The sequence below is a fragment of the Leucopleurus acutus genome (genome assembly GCF_964270905.1).
Source record: "Leucopleurus acutus genome assembly, chromosome: 1".
In the NCBI taxonomy this organism is placed as follows: Eukaryota; Metazoa; Chordata; class Mammalia; order Artiodactyla; family Delphinidae; genus Leucopleurus; species Leucopleurus acutus.
In genome coordinates this window covers 37,173,534-37,192,928 of record NC_139142.1, presented here as the reverse complement: position 1 = coordinate 37,192,928, position 19,395 = coordinate 37,173,534, and the positions used below count along the sequence as shown (strand labels likewise).

The following is a 19,395-nucleotide window of genomic DNA, read 5'->3' as shown; positions in this document are numbered from 1 at the left end:
TTCCTATTCCCTCCCCCTAGTTAAAGCTGAGCCTCTGTGAGGACAGAAACTGCTTTTTCTGTTTCTCTCTCTATGGCTGGCTCAGCTTTACCATTGATTGTGCTAAATCAGTTTTGTTGGATTGTTAGGGACTTCCCTGGTGGTCCAGTGGTTAAGATTGTGCACTTCCAATGGGTGCAGGTTTGATCCCTTGTTGGGGAACTAAGATCCCACGTGCTGCACACCGCATGCCGCACGAAGTGGCCAAAATAATAATAATTTTGTTGGATTGTTAACAACATTAGCGAAATCCTAAATACTGGCTATATTCAAAGAGATAATTATCAGGTTATACTTTAACTTCATAAAATTAAGATGTAAATAATTCAATTCTTCTGGAAAAGAACTTTACTTTGGATTGTGTTGTTTCATAATTTACCCAAAGCTTGTTAAAAAAACCCCCCAAAACCCAGTAAGGTCATAAAAAAGGCATGTAGGATTAGTGAAAGTTATAATGAACTAACAGGTCAAGAGATACAAATTCTAGTCTCAGTTCTACAACAGGGGTGTGTAGGTCAATGTTTAATGTTAGGCTCTCTGAAACAGTGTGTGTGTGTACATATACATGTCTATTATAAATTTTACAACCATAAATGATGTGTAGCACACAGTTTACAAATAATAATAAAATATATGATACACTTTATTATAACTTCCATATAGCCCCCAAATGCTTTCGTTGATTTTTGCCAAACTCTTGTATCAATCTGTAGCCAACTTAAGGTTACAGTTGCTGAGCCAGTGCAGTTCTGACATGCGTGTTGGTGGATAACTTCCTTTGCATTAATGAGTAAGTGTAACAGCAAAGAGGTATGTCAGAGCTGCACTTGTTCTTCTGTGATGTGAATGACTTCTTTGCTGGGAGAATACTGGAAGAATTCGATTTTTGTTCCACTCACAATTTGACAGCTATAGACAGGACACACTTTTAAGATTAACCTGCATTGTTAACAATATCTCCATCCTTTTCTTGGCACTCAACAAAACAGCAAATCAAGCCCTCATCTGCTGATTTTCTGTGGTATAAATCTTGCCACCAGTGTCAAGTCACTGAATACATTGGGAAAATATGCACAGTAGCACACCATTATATATTATTTCTATCATACAGATACAATAGACATAACCTTAGAGGTGTGGATAGTAGTAAAATGCAGTGAAATACTTGGGAAGTGATGAGTTTTAAGTATTTATTACCTTTGTTTTAATATAATTTATGTAATTGTGCATTTATAGAATTTACTTTTTTTTTTTTTTTTTTTTTTGCGGTACGTGGGCCTCTCACTGTTGCGGCCTCTCCCGTTGCGGAGCACAGGCTCCGGACGCGCAGGCTCAGCAGCATGGCTCGCGGGCCCGGCCGCTCCGCGGCATGTGGGATCTTCCTGGACCGGGGTATGAACCCGTGTCCCCTGCATCTGCAGGCGGACTCTCAACCACTGTGCCACCAGGGAAGCCCCAGAATTTAACTTTTAATGCTGACTATGTTAAATTTTCATCAATTTCATAAGTCAATTGTTAAACAATCAGCTCTCTCAAGCTGGTGTGAGCACACCACTGACTGATTGACTGTCGCTTTGTCACTTAACCTTTCTGGTTTTAAATAGCTGTATTGAGATATAATTCACATACCATACAGTTTACCTATTTAACTGTACAATTGAATGGTTTTTAGTATATTCACAGAATTTTGCCACCATCATCATAATCAAATTTAGAACATTTTCATGACCCCCCAGAACAAACCCCGAGCCCATTATCAGTCCCTCCCCATTTCCCCCATCCCCCATCCCCCTCCACAGCCCTAGGCAACCACTAATCTACTTTCTGTCTCTATAGATTTGCCAATTCTGGAAATTTAACATGAACGGAATCAAACAATATGTGGTCTTTTGTGAGTGGGTTTTTTTTTTTTTTTAAATAAATTTATTTATTTACTTTTGGCTGAGTTGGGTCTTTGTTGCTGCACGCGGGCTTTCCCTAGTTGCGTGAGCGGGGGCTGCTCTTCGTTGCGGTGCGCGGGCTTCCCAGTGCGGTTACTTCTCTTTGTTGCAGAGCACGGGATCTAGGCATGCGGGCTTCAGTAGTTGTGGCACGCGGGCTCAGTAGTTGTGGCGCACGGGCTTAGTTGTTCCACAGCATGTGGGATCTTCCCAGACCAGGGTTCGATCCCATGTCCCCTGCAATGGCAGGTGGATTCTTAACCACTGCGCCACCAGCGAAGTCCCTGGCTTCTTTAAATTAGCAGAATGTTCAAAGTTCATCGATGTTGCAGCATTTATTGTTAAAAATAATAACAAAATTTTTAGATATACTTTATTTTTTAGGACAGTTTTAGATTTATAGGAAAATTGGGAAGACAGTACAGTAGGTTCCCATATACCCCACACCCAATTTTCCTTATTGTTAGCATCTTACATTAATGCATCTTATATTAATGAACCAGTATTGATATAATAAAGGCAATACTCTATTCACATTTTCTTTGTTTTCCCCTATGCCCCTTTTCTCTTCAGGATCCCATCCAGGATACATTACATCTAGTCATCATGTCTCCTTGGGCTCCTCTTGACTGTGACAATTTCTCAGACCATTTTTTTTTTGTTTTTGATGGCTTGACAGTTTTGAGGATTACTGGTCAGGTATTTTGTAGATACTGGAATTTGTGTTATGCTTTTTCTCTTAATGCCAACTTGGCATCACTGTTGATGTTGACGTTGATCGCCTGGCTGAGATAGTGTTTGTCAGGTTTCCCCACTGTGAAGTTACTCTTTGTTTCCCCCCTTTCCATACTTTACTCTTTGGAGGGAAGTCACTATGCACAGCCCACACTTAGGAGAGTTACGCTCACTCTCCTTGAGGGATAAATTGTTTGGAATTCTGCACAGGAGATTTGTCTATTCTCCTCCATTTATTTACTTATCCAACTGTTTATTTGTATCAGTGTAGATTCATGGATTTTTTTTTTATACTTTGGGTTATAATCCAATGCTACTTTGTTTATTTTACTGCTCAAATTAAAAAAAATCTTTTTTATACCTCCGAGTTTTGGCTGTTGAGAGCTGTTTTAGTCGGCTCCTGGGCTCCTTTGACATATCCTCAGTGTGGGGTTGGCTTGTTTGTTTTGGCACTACAAGATGCTCCAGGCTCATCTTGTATACTTCCTACTGTAGTCTTGGATCAACCATTCCTCCAAGAGCCCTGGTTCCTTTTACTGGAGAATGGTATTAGAAACCAAGATCTGGGTGCTAGGTGTGCTTGTTGCTACTGGTTTCTAGCCTTTTTGGACCTCAGTTGTTTTTATAAGAGTTAATTATGTGATATTCCCAAGTGCACAGTTAGCCTAATGATTCCATGTTTCGTATATCAGGTTTGTCATTAGTTTGGCTTCATGTTGCTTGTTAATAATTCTGCTTGTTTAACTTTCCCCCATCTCTTTGTTTTTTCTCCCTCCTTCCCTCCCCCTTTTTTTGTCCAAAAAGGAAAGAACCTTTTTGTCTTTTCATTATCTTTTCAAAATTTCTTCATTTTCCCCCCATGCTGTGCTCTATTCCCTATTTCTGTGATTTCTTTTAATACTTCTTTCATTGTGATTCACCAAGTCTTTATTATTATTGTAAACTATTTTCTCTATTTTAGTATGTGAAAATAACTAGGCAACTAGTGGAACAGACAATTTAATGAAAACAAATTTCCACTTTACAAATGATTGCCCATAATTCATTTTACATAGCTTAAATAATAGCTCAAAAACATGAAATACATGATGATTTTTTCTTTTAAAGAGAGGGGGGACCTTTTTTTAGTTTTTATTTTTTTAATTAATTAACTTGGCAGCGTCAGGTCTTAGTTGCAGCACGCGGGATCTTCATTGTGGCATGCAGGATCTTTTATTGCAGTGTGCGGGCTTTTGCGGTGAGCAGGCTCTAGAGCATGCAGGCTCAGTAGTTGTGGGGCGCACGGGCTCAGTTGCCCTGAGGCATGTGGGATCTTAGTTCACCGATTGGGGATTGAACCTGCGTCCCCTGCACTGGAAGGCGTATTCTTAACCACTGGACCACCAGGGAAATCCCCATCATGATTATTTATGCAAACCAAATACCGCAGTCATACTTGAATAAGGGAATTATCTTTTGACACAATTTTGTTAACACATTTAATCATTATGCGTAGCCTCATATACAATGAGAAAATTTAAAAGAGAGGTATCCAGCCAGTATCATTTTATGTATCTCTTGATATTTATACTTTTTTCAATAAAAGATAGAATAACTTAACTCTTAGGGATCCTTTCTTTATTAAATCCCTACTCCCACCTCTTTATTGATGTGTTTAATGTGCTTACTGCCTTGGATTTTATCATTTGGTTATAGATTAGGTTCAATTCCTCCCTCAACTGACTTAGAGCACTCACTGGGCCCAGCAAACATGCTTGCTAAAGCACGCATAGTGTGTTGTATTTGTTTATTTGTTTTTCTCCTAACTGCAAGCTCCTCAAGGGGCAGATAATGTCTTAAGGCATCTAGCATCTACTCAAGGGTCTAGCATCTACTTGCTGAATGAAGGGATGAAACATAAGCCCGTAAGGGCAAGGACTGAGTCTTACATATCCTGCTTGTGACCTGCATTTGTTGGCTCTCTATAAATATGTGTTGAATTGAATTTAACAGAATTAATAAATAAACACAGATTTCCTTGTCAATATCGTCATTGGTTGTTTTGCTGTCGTAGCAAAAGACATCCCCAAATTATGTGTTCATTTTGTCTGTAATCTCTTCTTTGTGATCTACTTAATTTATTATATGCCTGGAGAAGTCCTGTACTTAATGAATTTATAATATTTTTAACTTTGTTTAAATCAGCATTTTCCAAATTTATTTCACCATGGGCTCTTTGAATGCAAAACAAAGATTGGTCCATAGAAGGCTCTCAGTAAATGTATTTGCTCCACAAATGAATGAATAAAATCTTGTGGATGTCTTGAACAAATCTTCTATACAACATATACTTTTGGAAATGCTTTACTGCACAAATGCTGAGACCAATGTGTCAGGAGTGAATTCCAGTTGCTCTATGTTTCTGCATTCCTGGAGGACTTTCTCCACTGTGTCACCAGAAAGAGGAAGGCTTACCTTTCTCTTATCCACCCTCCCTGACTACTTATGCCCTCATGCATACAACATGTACAGTGACATTTTATTATTAGGAAACTGAGGCTGTGCGATACTCCTGCCAGGATTCAACCCAGCTCCATTTCACTCTAGATCTAAGCTCTTAACCACTGCATAACCTTGGTGCAAGGGTGAGTGAGCAGGGATTGCTTGGCTGGTCGACTACTTTGGTTCATTTCAAGTTCATTTCAATATTGTTCTTGAGTGTTAATTATAGTAAATCACACCTATAGCTGATTGATAGTGTGGCATATCTTGCAGATGTGGATGTTGTTAATCCTGATGAAAAGTCAATCATGACCTATGTGGCACAGTTTCTGCAGTATTCAAAGGCTGCACCTGGGACTGGAGATAAAGCCCAGGTATGTCTTTATAAGTACAAATCAAGCTCATTCTTTTTGTGCCCTACTAATAGTTTAATTTTTAGCATCGAGGCATAATTTGCACACAGAACTTAAATATACAGTTCAATGAGTTTTGGCAAATGCATACCTCATATAACCATACTTTAATCATGATGCAAAACATTTCTGTTACCCAGATTGTTCCATTGTGCCTCTCTTCTGTCTGTACTCCTCCACCTGAAGCAACCAATATTCCAATTTCTTTCACTATAGATTAGTTTTGCTCGTTTTTTTAAAGTTAAAAGTGGTAGTTCATTAAACTTTGTTGAATTATCTAAAACAGCATTTAGATATGTACTATATAGGACAAATTAAGTTTAGCAGGCTTTTAAAGAAGTCTAGAGATATCGGATTTTTGTCTATTGTAATTTTTATCAGCTTTATTGAGATACAATTCATATACTGTAAATTAAATCATTTAAAATTTACGATCAATGGTTTTTAGTGTGTTTACATGGTTGTGCAACCATCATCACAATCTAATTTTAGCATATTTCCATTTTACCTGTTCTTTAGTTTAGTATAAATGGAATCATGTAATCCATATAAACAGAAGCATTGTGTTCCACTCTTAATCCTCGTTTGTTGAGATACTGTTGAATTACCATCAGACTGCCATTTCTTTATTCAGTTTTTTCCTTTGACTTTCAGTCAGTTACACAAAATATTGTGGGTGGAAATTTCTTAAAAATCACTGAGCTGAAAATAAACATTTTTTCTGCATCTATAAAGATAAATGAGCTCTGTGAGTTCACTAAAATGTTTTTGAATATTATTTTAAAATTTAAACTACTTCCTCAGACATGTAAACATGTAGTCATATTATCACATTTGCTTTGACATAAAATTTAGGCCTATGTTTTTCCAACTGTTATGTTTGAGGCACCAAGCCAGATTGTTGCTGACTCTGGAAGAGAGACTCAAGCTGAGACACGGGCTTATAATGCACTTCACTTGTTTCTGACCTGCTGAGGAGCTCCTCTTTTCTAATTAATTTTCCTATCAAAAAATAAAACTAAAAATTCAACTGTCCATGAAATCAGTTGCAAAAATATATAGAAAGCACTGTTGCTTAATAGAAAGAAAAAAGTAAAGGAAGGTTAAAGGAGAATGGAAATAAGATGCAATTTCTTTTGCTTTATCCTCCACCAGTAAAATTTGCCTCCAAATGTGTGCAAGCTTACCGCCTAAACAGGAATCTAAAGAAGAAATAATTGTTGCCCAATTCCATAGGATAGCTTAACCAAAGCTTTTAGTAGTGTTATTTTTAGGATCTTTAAATTGTTCAAGGTATTTTTGATGTCAGTGTATTTAGTAGATGTAAACATCTGTTAACCCATGTTTAGATTTATTGGAAAGCAGTATTCTGAAATGCCTACTATAAATAAATAATTTAGAATAATGTTCTCTAAAATTGAAGAATAATGAAAGTGGATAAGCCAAAAAAAATAGGGGCTTGCTTGCCCTGTTTCTTTAGCACGTTATATTCAGATGGTAGTTTCAACCCATTTTAAAATTTAAGGTGTTACATGAACAGGCAAAATTCCTCTTTGGCACAATGAGTCATTGGTGTGTAGTGATTACACTATTTCACTGATGTTTGGAGTTGTTAATTTTATTGTTTAAAAGAATCACAAAGTATATTTAGGCTAGAGTTTTAAATGTGTGTGTGTGAATTACAGGGAAAGGTGAAAGATGCTAAGGTCTGGTTAACTCTGCAAGAGAAAAAGCTACAGAAAATGCTAACGGATTCAGAAAATGAGACCTACTGTAAGAAGTATGAAGTAAGTATGACTTTAAACAGTAATTTATTTGTAGTTTACTCTTGGGGAAGAGTAGGATGTTTTTAGAAAAACACTTTCAGAGTTAATTGTTTAAGTACTAAATTAACTCCAAGTTTTAGTGTTGAGTTAGAAGGACCGAGCTTCTCAAATTTTAATGTGCATAGGAATCACCTGGGGAATCTTGTTAAACTGCGGATTCTAAGTCAGTAGTTCTGGGATGGGGCCTGAGATTCTGCATTTCCCACAAGCTCCCAGATGGTGCTGATTGCTGGTGGTCCTTAGAGAATTTCAAGTAGTAAGGTTTTAGAGTGGGGACTGGCAAACTGGTCTCTGGGCCCCAGCACCTCTTTTTGTAAATACATTGTTATTGGATACATTATCTTATGTATTATATATTATAATATATATTATATGTGAGCCATGCCCATTAAAGTATTGTTTGTGGCTGCATTCCCACCACATTGTTGAATAGTTACAGCAGAGACCATATGGCCCACAAAGCCCAAGATGTTTGCTATCTTACATATCTTATAGTACATGTTTTCCAATCCCAGGTCTAGAGCAGAACATGCTTTTCAGAATGAATATGGAAGGGAAAAAGATTAGGAAATCAGAAATGGAGCCATCCCAGAATTATAGTTCAGGGCGTCAACCCTGTCCTTTGGGAGTAATGACAACTTACTGTCACCATGTATTGGACATTTGCTGTATATCAGGCACCTGCTGACAAGCGTTTTCCAGGTTACAACATCTTGCTGAGTACGGCATGGTTATTCTAGTTTTACAGATGAAGACAAACAAGACTTAGAGGGACTAAGTGATTTATCTAAAGTTATATAGCTACTGAAAGGTAGAGGTGGGATTGGAATGAAGTCTAGATTCAAAGCCCTAGCTCTCTTTAGTCCTGATGCTTCTCCAGGGTAAGCTGTTATTCCCCACACCATTTTGAAAGATACTATCAGGAGCCAAAGTGAGGGCTCCACAGTCTTCTTTCTTAGAACCCAGTCTGTGCAACACTGTGCTCCTCACCTGGTCTCCACCCTGAATAAGGAGGAGATACACTCCTGGGCCTACACAGCACTTAGCCCTTCTAGACCTTCATCCCCCACATCGGTTAAGAGAGGGCGTCGGATGAATCCAGTGTTTCCTACACTAACATTCGGCGGATTGTGTGACTTGGTCACCACACCATTCTTTTCGGTTTGGAGCCATCAGGGAAGGAAGACATTCTCATCTTCCTTTTTTCTGAACTGCATAGGCTTCTTATGCTTTTTGCCTCTTAGCACTGGCCTGAAATTTTTTTCATTGACAAGGTGCTCAGCGTCCACAGGAAGTGCCTTGCTCTCACTTGTCTTTCATTTACTAATGTACCACAGATTCAGGTTTCTTAAATGAAAGGCTTTATGAAGTTATTTTAACTCTCAGAAAGAATCAAATTACTTATCCCTTAGTTTGTTCACAAAATTTAATTAGAAATGCGGCCAATAATTATTGGTAATCTTAAATAACAGTTGTGGAATTGATGACTCAAACACCAATATTTCACACAAATATAAACCAAGAAAAGCTTTATTTATTAAATTTTTGAGGGCAAAGACAAAGTATATTCTAAAGTTTGTATAAAATGACTTGGGAAGAATGGCTCAAGCTTAGTTAATCATGGAAACTTCAAAAACCATTTATACATGATGACTGCTGTTATATAATTCTCACTTCTACTCATTCTTATTTTGCTGTGAACACATATTTGGGGAGGACAAACTCACATTTTCCATGGAGCATTATGATTTGTCCTCTAGAGCTGGGTGGCCTTGCTGCCCTATTCCAGTAGAAATTCAACCATAGTGACATGAGACGCAAGCTGTGACCTATGTCACTATGAGGGCACCCAGATCACGAGGGTGCACTGAAGAAAGAAACTGGATTGGTGACAGGATCCTGAATTCAGGGAATTTTACCTTTATCTAAGTAAAAGTTTAAATATAACCTACAACTATTGACCTGCAAATAGCAAATTACATTTTATAAACTGGTTTAAACATTTCAGTCTTTAAAATACCCTTCTAATTGTAGAGCCTGCTGTCCTTTTTGGAGTCATTCAATGAAGAAAAAAAACCCTTTCTGGATGTCCTGTCGATAACAAGGAATCTAGATGAGCTGAGTGAAGATCAGTTACAGTTGAGAGAAGCCTGGGATGGTCTCAACTACCAGGTTACTGCGTTGTGTTGATTAGAACATTTTCACGGGGCAGCTTTGTTTGTTGGATGAGAACTTTAGACTTTCATGAGAAATTCTGTAAAAGAGCAGATGCTTCATCAGAAAGTTGGGAGAGCGTTATATTTTCTCCATGATCTCATTTGGGTAGTGGTTGATATTGAAGTAGGAATTTATAACATTCTGTTTAGAGAAATTGCAGGCTTATCCAAAGTTTTTATATTTGCCATCAATTCTTGGTTTGCCATAGTAGATTATCCATATTCTGATTGACATGCAACCTCCTCTCTGCTTTGGACCAGTGTCATATATCACTATCAATAGATGCTTGAAGTGGGTAGGGACAAACCCAGAGAGAATGTGTAATGATGAATGTGTGTATGTGTGTCTGAATATATCTGTATGATTTCAGTCGTTTTAAATTTATTGAGTCTTGTGTTATGGCCCAGGATAATGTGTGTGTGTGTGTGTGTGTGTGTGTGTGTGTGTGTGTATATATGTATATATATATGTATATATATACTATTTGCACTTGAAAGGAACATGTATTCTGTAGTTATTGGATATAGTATTCTATAAATATCAATTAAGACAAGGTGGTTGGTAGCATTCAGATTATCTCTGTCTTGACTGACATTTTGTCTAGGTATTCTATCAATTTCTGAGAGAGACCTATTAAAATCTGTGGAATCCTTCCTTTAATTTAGTCAAATTTTGTATCATGTATTTTAAGACTTTGTTATTAGGTGTGTACATTTATGATTGTTATGTCTTCATGAATCAACACTTTTACCATTATGAAATGTTCCTGTTTATCTCTGGGAAGACTGTTTTTCTTCATGTCTACTTGATCTTTTATCAGTATGATAATTGCATTCTTCCTGTGCTGGCTGTGTGGCACATCTTTTTCCTTCATTTACTTTCAACCTATTTGAGTCTTTATATTTAAAGTGCGTCTCTTGTAGATAGCATATGGTTGGATCTTGCTTTATTATCCACTCTGACGATCTTTGCCTTTTCACTCGAGGGTTTAGACAGTTAATATTAAATGTAATTATTGTTATGGTTCGATGTGGATTTACCATCTTATGCTTTTTTTCTGTTTATTCCCTCTGTTTTTTGTATCTCTATTCTTTCTTTTCCTGCCTTGTTTTAGATTATGTTAATATTTTTAGAATTCCATTTTAATTTATCTATTGGCTATTTGGCTCTACCTCTTTCAAATTTTTACTGTGATTACAATGTACATTATAAATTTTTTTTGTTTTGTTTTGTTTATTTGTTTGCGGCACACGGGCCTCTCACTGTTGCGGCCTCTCCCGTTGCGGAGCACAGGCTCCGGAAGCACAGGCTCAGCGGCCATGGCTCACGGGCCCAGACGCTCCGTGGCATGTGGGATCTTCCCGGACCGGGGCACGAACCCGCGTTCCCTGCATCGGCAGGCGGACTCTCAACCACTGCGCCACCAGGGAAGCCCACATTATAAAATTTTTATAGTCTACTTAAAGTTCTACAACTTCTAAGTTATTGTACAACTTCTTATAATATGTGGAAGTCTTGCAATCAAATCTCTCATTTTTTATGCTTAGTTGCTTTATATATAAATATATATATGACACAAACATATGTTTTAAAGTCCCCAAGACCATGTTATACATTTTTGTTCAAAACAGTCATGTATTTTAAAGAAATTAAGGAGAAAAATTAGTCTTTCATATCTATATAGCTATTTATCATTACCATTGTTCTTCGTTCCTCCCTAGAGATTTGAGTTTCCATCTGAACTCATTTCCATTCAGCTTGAAAAACGTCCTTTAACTTATCTTATAATGCAGATCTGTGGATGACAAATTCTCTTAGTTTTCTTTGATGCCTAAATGTCTTTATTTTGCTTTCATTCTTTTTGAATATCTTTGTTGAAGTATAATTTACATATCATAGAATTTGCTCATTTTAAATGGCTAATTAAATGACTTTTAGTGAATTTACAGAGTTACAACAGAGATTGTATAGTTTGTAAGTCAAAAATACTCTTTGGGGCTTCCCTGGTGGTGCAGTGGTTGAGAGTCCGCCTGCCGATGCAGGGGACATGGGTTCATGCCCCGGTCCGGGAAGATCCCACATGCCACGGAGCGGCTGGGCCCGTGAGCCATGGCCTCTGAGCCTGCGCATCCCGAGCCTGTGCTCCACAACAGAAGAGGCCACAACAGTGAGAGGCCCGCGTACCGCAAAAACAAAACAAAAAATACTCTTTGATCCTGGAAAAGTTTGCCAATTCTTGCTCAAGCTTCTTGGCCATCAAGAGCGACACCCTGTTTTCAGAATATATTTATCATACTATTTGTATAGTGTGTTAAACACTAGCACAGTGGCTTAAAAGAGCCACGCTTTCGGTCCCTACTTTTGAAGAACTAGTGCCGCTTTAGAAATTTTCCCATCAAGTGGCAGTGCTCATTGCAATTTCAGCTCCTGTTCTGACCACAGTTTGACGAAACTGATCCCTGTGAAGGGCAGGAACTCTCTGTTATGAATCCTCAACAAAACAGAAAGAGAGGAAGAAAATATTGTCTGTATAGTTCAGGCTGTTCCAGGCCAAAAAGACGCGGTCTAATTTTGCTGCCTGTGGTTTGGAAAAATCACCCAAAATAATGAGAAAAACCATTAAAAGAACTATTTTGCAAGATTAAGTGCTACAAATTGATAGTAGTTTGAAAATCCGTTCCGTAGGTAGAGTGCTGCTCGTTTTCTTGGTGTTGCAAAATGAAACTTATTAATTTTAAAGTCATCAGGTGTATAACAGTCAATACCATCCAGACAGATTCTGGTTCAATTGGTTGAGGACTCAGATATCTCAAAGCATCTTAATAAATGATTTCATTTTAAGCCTGCAATTGGAAATAGCCGCATTACGTTATTTTGACCTGACAAGATCTTATATAAATTTTCATCCAAATTCAAAGGTAATTTCCAACACTGAGAAAGAAAGTGTAGAACTAGTTTTCTATGTTAAGAGTGGAAAGAGAGGAATGAAAGGTAAGCACCGCCTTCTATCTTTCCTCTTCCTACTGCTGCATAGAGTAGGAAAGCCCACATTTGGTTTCATGCAAAACATATACAGCTTTCAGTTGTGAAAAGAATAACAGCTGAGTTAGAGATATCGTTCTTAGCTTTTCTTTTGCTCAGTCGTTTGCCTGTTTTCTGGGTTTTTTGCTTGTTTATTTTTCGGGAAACTCACAGATAATTCAGATATATATAATAAAAGCACATGCTAACTTGTTCATATTAAAATTCATAATAAAACATTTTTTCATTCTTTTCCGACTGGAGGCTTAATGGTATGTAGTTAATGATTTAGGATTGTAGAGCTGTCTTTTGTCTTACGCCTTTTGAGAAAATAAACTTGCAAGGCAATTAAAGCAAAACAAAATACTACATGGTGTCACTTATTTGTGGAATCTTAAAACAAAGTTAAACTCACAGAAACAGAGTAGAAAAGTGGTTGTCTGGGACTGAGGGTGTGGAAAATAGGGGGAAGTTGGTTAACGGGAACAAACTTTCAGCTATAAGATGAATAAGATCTGAGGATATAATGTAAAACATGGTGACTATTGTGATAACACTGTATTATATCATTGAAATTTTCTAGAGAGTAAAACTTAAATGTACTTGCCCCCCCCAAAAAAAGATAAATATGTGAAATGATGGAATTGTTAATTAACTAGATGGTGAGACTCCTTTTATGATGTAAATGTATATCAAATCACCATGATGTACACTTTAAATATCTTACAATTTTATTTGTCAGTTATACCTCAATAATGCTAAAAAAAGCAAAACAAAATGCAAAAACTGTAATACTTAATGTTTCTGGTTTATAAATAGTTCCATTTGACTGCCTTAAAGGAGGCTAGGCTAGCTTTGTCCTCATTTAACATCTTTGTACTTGGGTTGTTGGTTTAATGGGGTTTTTTTTGATACTTTGCTCTGCATATAGTGGGCACCCAATGAATGTTTTTCAAGGAATTAATAATGAATCAAAGAAACCTATTCTTAAAAAATAACCTAATTTTGCCTATTCTTTCCTCTAAAAGTGATTTAACTCTAAGAATAGTGACAACTCCTCTAGTAGAACTATAATGGTAAGAGAGAATACAGACTTAAAACTCGTACTTTCATCATCGGTGTGGAGTCATCCCCACTGGCTCTCTTATTTATTTTTTTTTTTGCGGCACACGGGCCTCCCACTGTTGCGGCCTCTCCCGTTGCGGAGCACAGGCTCCGGACGCGCAGGCTCAGCGGCCATGGCTCACGGGCCCAGCCGCTCCGCGGCATGTGGGATCTTCCCGGACCGGGGCACGAACCCGTGTCCCCTGCATTGGCCGGCAGACTCCCAACCACTGCGCCACCAGGGAAGCCCTGGCTCTCTTATATTGCTGACCACACTTTACTGTAACCATGTCCTTGTCTGCTTTCCCCACTAGGTGGTTCAGGCAGGAGCTGTGACTATTATTTATCTGGTTGGCCCTTAGATGTGGAGGGTTGTGTTAAACTTACTCTTGCCTTCATGACACATGGATCTGGGCAAGGCCATACTCCTATTTTTATTCCTTTATTAAATTTTATGTTTACTTCCTTTTATCCCCATACCCTCCTTCCATCCCTCTTTCTCCTTAGGCTGCCATTGTGCTGTGCTTAATGTGTATCTTTTTGTTTTATGTGTCCTTGCAAAATGCAGTATTTTATTTATGTGTCCGTGTATTTTTAGGTTGTGTGAATTGATATTGTATTTTATTCTGCTCCTTACTTTCAGTTTTGAACACATATATTTAAATAAGGTGCCTCCATGTTGCCCCCCGTGTACATCTAATTGGCATCTAACTGCTGCACAGCCCTCTGTGGTGTGTGACCACCCCCCCCACCACATGTCCTTCCTCTACTCCAGAAACTTCTGTGTCTTTATACCCAGCTCTTAGCACAATTCATAAACATTTGCTCAATGAGTGAATGAATGAGTGTGTTTTTTTTATCTTGAATTAATTTTTTTATACAGCAGGTTCTTATTAGTCATCCATTGTATACACATCAGTGTATACATGTCAATCCCAATCTCCTAATTCATCACGCCAACCCCCCCACCCCCTGCTGCGTTCCCCCCTTGGTGTCCATACGTTTGTTCTCTACATCTGTGTCTCAATTTCTGCCCTGCACACCGGTTCGTCTGTACCATTTTTCTAGGTTCCACATATATGTGCTAATACATGATATTTGTTTTTCACTTTCTGACTTACTTCACTCTGTGTGACAATCTCTAGGTCCATCCACGTCTCTACAAATGACCCAATTTCATTCCTTTTTATGGTTGAGTAATATTCCTTTGTATATATGTGCCACATCTTCTTTATCCATTCATCTGTCGATGGGCATTTAGGTTGCTTCCATGACCTGGCTATTGTAAATAGTGCTGCAGTGAACATTGGGGTGCATGTGTCTTTTTAAATTATGGTTTTCTCCGGGTATATGCCCAGTAATGGGATTGCTGGGTCATATGGTGATTCTATTTTTAGTTTTTTAAGGAACCTCCATACTGTTCTCCATAGTGGCTCTATCAATTTACATTCCCACCAACAATGCAAGAGGGTTCCCTTTTCTCCACATCCTCTCCAGCATGTGTTGTTTGTAGATTTTCTGATGATGCCCATTCTAACTGGTGTGAGGTGATACCTCATTGTACATTTGATTTGCATTTCTCTAGTAATTAGTGATGTTGAGCAGCTTTGCATGCGCTTCTTGGCCATCTGTATGTCTTCTTTGGAGAAATGTCTATTTAGGTCTTCTGCCCATTTTTGGATTGGGTTGTTTGTTTTTTTAATATTGAGCTGCATGAGCTGTTTATATATTTTGGAGATTAATCCTTTGTTCTTGATTCGTTTGCAAATATTTTCTCGCATTCTGAGGGTTGTCTTTTGGTTTTGTTTATGGTTTCCTTTGCTGTGCAAAAGCTTTGAAGTTTCATTAGGTCCCATTTGTTTATTTTTGTTTTTATTTCCATTACTCTAGGAGGTGGATCAAAGAAGATCTTGCTGTGATTTATGTCAAAGAGTGTTCTTCCTATGTTTTCCTCTAAGAATTTTATAGTGTCCAGTCTTACATTTAGGTCTCTAATCCATTTTGAGTTTATTTTTGTGTATGGTGTTAGGGAGTGTTCTAATTTCATTCTTTTACGTGTAGCTGTCTAGTTTTCCCGGTACCACTTATTGAAGAGACTGTCTTTTCTCCATTATATATCCTTGCCTACTGTGTCATAGATTATTAGTTGACCGTAGGTGCGTGGGTTTATCTCTGGGCTTTCTATCTTGTTCCATTGATCTATAATTCTGTTTTTGTGCCAGTACCATATTGTCTTGATTACTGTAGCTTTGTAGTATAGTCTGAAGTCAGGGAGTCTGATTACTCCAGCTCTGCTTTTTTCCCTCAAGACTGCTTTGGTTATTTGGGGTCTTTTGTGTCTCCATACAAATTTTAAGATTTTTTGTTCTAGTTCTGTAAAAAATGCCATTGGTAATTTGATAGGGATTTCATTGAATCTGTAGATTGCTTTGGGTAGTATAGTCATTTTCACATTATTGATTCTTCCAAGAACATGGTATATCTCTCCATCTGTTTGTATCATCTTTAATTTCTTTCATCAGTGCCTTATAGTTTTCTACATACAGGTCTTTTGTCTCCCTAGGTAGGTTTATTGTTAGGTATTTTATTCTGTTGCAGGTATTTTATTTTTGTTGCAGTGGTAAATGGGAGTGTTTCCTTAATTTCTCTTTCAGATTTTTCATCATTAGTATATAGGAATGCAAGAGATTTCTGTGCATTAATTTTGTATCCTGCTACTTTACCAAATTCATTGATTAGCTCTAGTAGTTTTCTGGTGGCATCTTTAGGATTCTCTATGTATAGTATCATGTCATCTGAAACACTGACAGTTTTACTTCTTCTTTTCCAATTTGTATTCCTTTTATTTCTTTTTCTTCTCTGATTGCTGTGGCTAGGACTTCCAAAACTATGTTGAATAATAGTGGTGAGAGTGGACATCCTTGTCTTGTTCCTGATCTTAGAGGAAATGCTTTCAGTTTTTCACCATTGAGGATGATGTTTGCTGTGGGTTTGTCGTATATGGCCTTTATTATGTTGAGGTAGGTTCCCTCTATGCCCACTTTCTGGAGCGTTTTTATCATAAATGGGTGTTGAATTTTGTCAAAAGCTTTTTCTGGGGCTTCCCTGGTCGCGCAGTGGTTGAGAGTCCGCCTGCCGATTCAGGGGACGTGGGTTTGTGCCCCGGTCCGGGAAGGTCCCACATGCCGCGGAGCGGCTAGGTCCGTGAGCCATGGCCACTGAGCCTGCGCATCTGGAGGCTGTGCTCCGCAATGGGAGAGGCCACAACAGTGAGAGGCCCGCGTACTGCAAAAAAAAAAAAAAAAAAAAGCTTTCTCTGCATCTATTGAGATGATCATATGGTTTTTATTCTTCAATTTGTTAATATGGTTTGTCACATTGATTGATTTGCATATATTGAAGAATCCTTGCATCCCTGGGATAAATCCCACTGGATCATGGTGTATGATCCTTTTAAAGTGTTGCTGGATTCTGTTTGCTAGTATTTTGTTGAGGATTTTTGCATCTATAGTCATCAGTGATATTGGTCTGTAATTTTCTTTTTTTGTAGTGTCTTTGTCTGGTTTTGGTATCAGGGTGCTGGTGGCCTCATAGAATGAGTTTGGGAGTGTTTCTTCCTTTGCAATTTTTTGGAAGAGTTTGAGAAGGATGGGTGTTAACTCTTTAAATGTTTGATAGAATTCACCTGTGAATCCATCTGGTCCTGGACTTTTATTTGTTGGGAGACTTTTAATCACAGTTTCAATTTCACTACTTATGATTGGTGTGTTCATATTTTCTATTTCTTCCTGGTTTGGTCTTGGAAGGTTATATGTTTCTGAGAATTTGTCCATTTCTTCCAGGTTGTCCATTTTATTGGCATAGAGTTGCTTGCAGTAGTCTCTTAGGATGCTTTGTATTTCTCTGGTGTCTGTTGTAACTTCTTTTTCATTTCTAATTTTACTGATTTGAGTCCTCTCCCTCTTTTTCTTGATGAGTCTGGCTAATGGTTTATCAATTTTGTTTATCTTCTCAAAGAACCAGCTTTTAGTTTTATTGATCTTTGCTATTGTTTTCTTTCTTTCTATTTCATTTATTTTTGCTCTGATTTTATGATTTCTTTCCTTCTGCTAACTTTGGGTTTTGTTTGTTCTTCCTTCTGTAGTTCCTTTAGGTGTAAGGTTAGATTGTGTATTTGAGATTTTTCTTGTTTCTTGAAGTAGGTTTGTATCGCTATAAACTTCCCTCTTAGAAATGCTTTTGCTGCATCCCATAGGTTTTGGATTGTCCTGTTTTTTTTTTTTTGCGGTATGCGGGCCTCTCACTGTTGTGGCCTCTTCCGTTGCGGAGCACATGGCCGCACAGGCTCAGCGGCCATGGCTCAATGGCCCAGCCACTCTGTGACATGTGGGATCTTCCCGGACTGGGGCACGAACCCGTGTCCCCTGCGTCAGCAGGTGGACTCTCAACCACTGCACCACCCGGGAAGCCCTGGATCATCCTGTTTTTGTTGTCATTTGTCTCTAGGTATTTTTTGATTTCCTCTTTGATTTCTTCAGTGATCTCTTGGTTATTTAGTAACGTATTGTTTAGCCTCCATGTGTTTGTGTTTTTTACATTTTTTTCCCTGTAATTGATTTCTAATCTCATAGCATTGTGGTCAGAAAATGTGCTTGATATGATTTCAATTTTCTTAAATTTACTGAGGCTTGATATGTGACGCAAGATGTGATCTATCCTGGAGAATGTTCCGTGCGCACTTTAGAAGAAAGTGTAATCTGCTGTTTCTGGATGGAATGCCCTGTAAATATCAATTAAATCTATCTGGTCTATTGTGTCATTTAAAGCTTCTGTTTCCTTATTTATTTTCATTTTGGGTGATCTGTCCATTGGTGTAAGTGAGGTGTTAAAGTCCCCCACTATTATTGTGTTACTGTTGATTTCCTCTTTTAGAGCTGTTAGCAGTTGCCTTATGTATTGAGGTGCTCCTATGTTGGGTGCGTATATATTTATAATTGTTATATCTTCTTCTTGGATTGATCCCTTGATCATTATATAGTGTTCTTCCTTGTCTTTTGTGACATTCTTTATTTTAAAGTCTGTTTTATCTGATATGAGTATTGCTATTCCAGCTTTCTTTTCATTTCCATTTTCATGGAATACCTTTTTCCATCCCCTCACTTTCAGTCTGTATGTGTCCCTAGGTCTTAAGTGGGTCTCTTGTACACAGCATATATATGGGTCTTTTTTTTGTATCCATTCAGCAAGCCTGTGTCTTTTGGTTGGAGCATTTAATCCATTCACGTTTAAGGTAGTTATCGATATGTATGTTCCTATTACGTTTTTTTAAATTATTTTGGCTTGGTTTTTGTAGGTCCTCTTCTTCTCTTGTGTCTCCCACTTAGAGAAGTTCCTTTAGCATTTCTTGTAGAGCTGGTTTGGTGGTGCTGAATTCTCTTAGCTGTTACTTGTCTGTGAAGCTTTTGATTTCTCCATGGAATCTGAATCCTTGCCGGGTAGAGTAATATTGGTTGTAGGTTTTTCCCTTTCATCACTTTAAGTATATCATACCACTCCCTTCTGGCTTGTAGAGTTTCTCCTGAGAAATCAGCTGTTAACCTTATGGGAGTTCTCTTGTAT

General features: G+C 37.9%; 1 protein-coding gene across 7 annotated transcripts in view; it reads left to right on the top strand.

Annotated features, from left to right (window-relative positions):
* SYNE2 (spectrin repeat containing nuclear envelope protein 2) overlaps positions 1-19,395 on the top strand; it is a 332,365-nt gene that overhangs the window by 94,047 nt on the left and 218,923 nt on the right. For all 7 annotated transcript variants that reach the window (XM_082840730.1, XM_082840728.1, XM_082840729.1 and 4 more), the window contains exons 9-11: positions 5,469-5,569; positions 7,294-7,395; positions 9,469-9,606. In XM_082840730.1, coding sequence (XP_082696856.1) covers positions 5,469-5,569; positions 7,294-7,395; positions 9,469-9,606 — 341 coding nt within the window. The remainder of the gene's footprint in view (positions 1-5,468; positions 5,570-7,293; positions 7,396-9,468; positions 9,607-19,395) is intronic.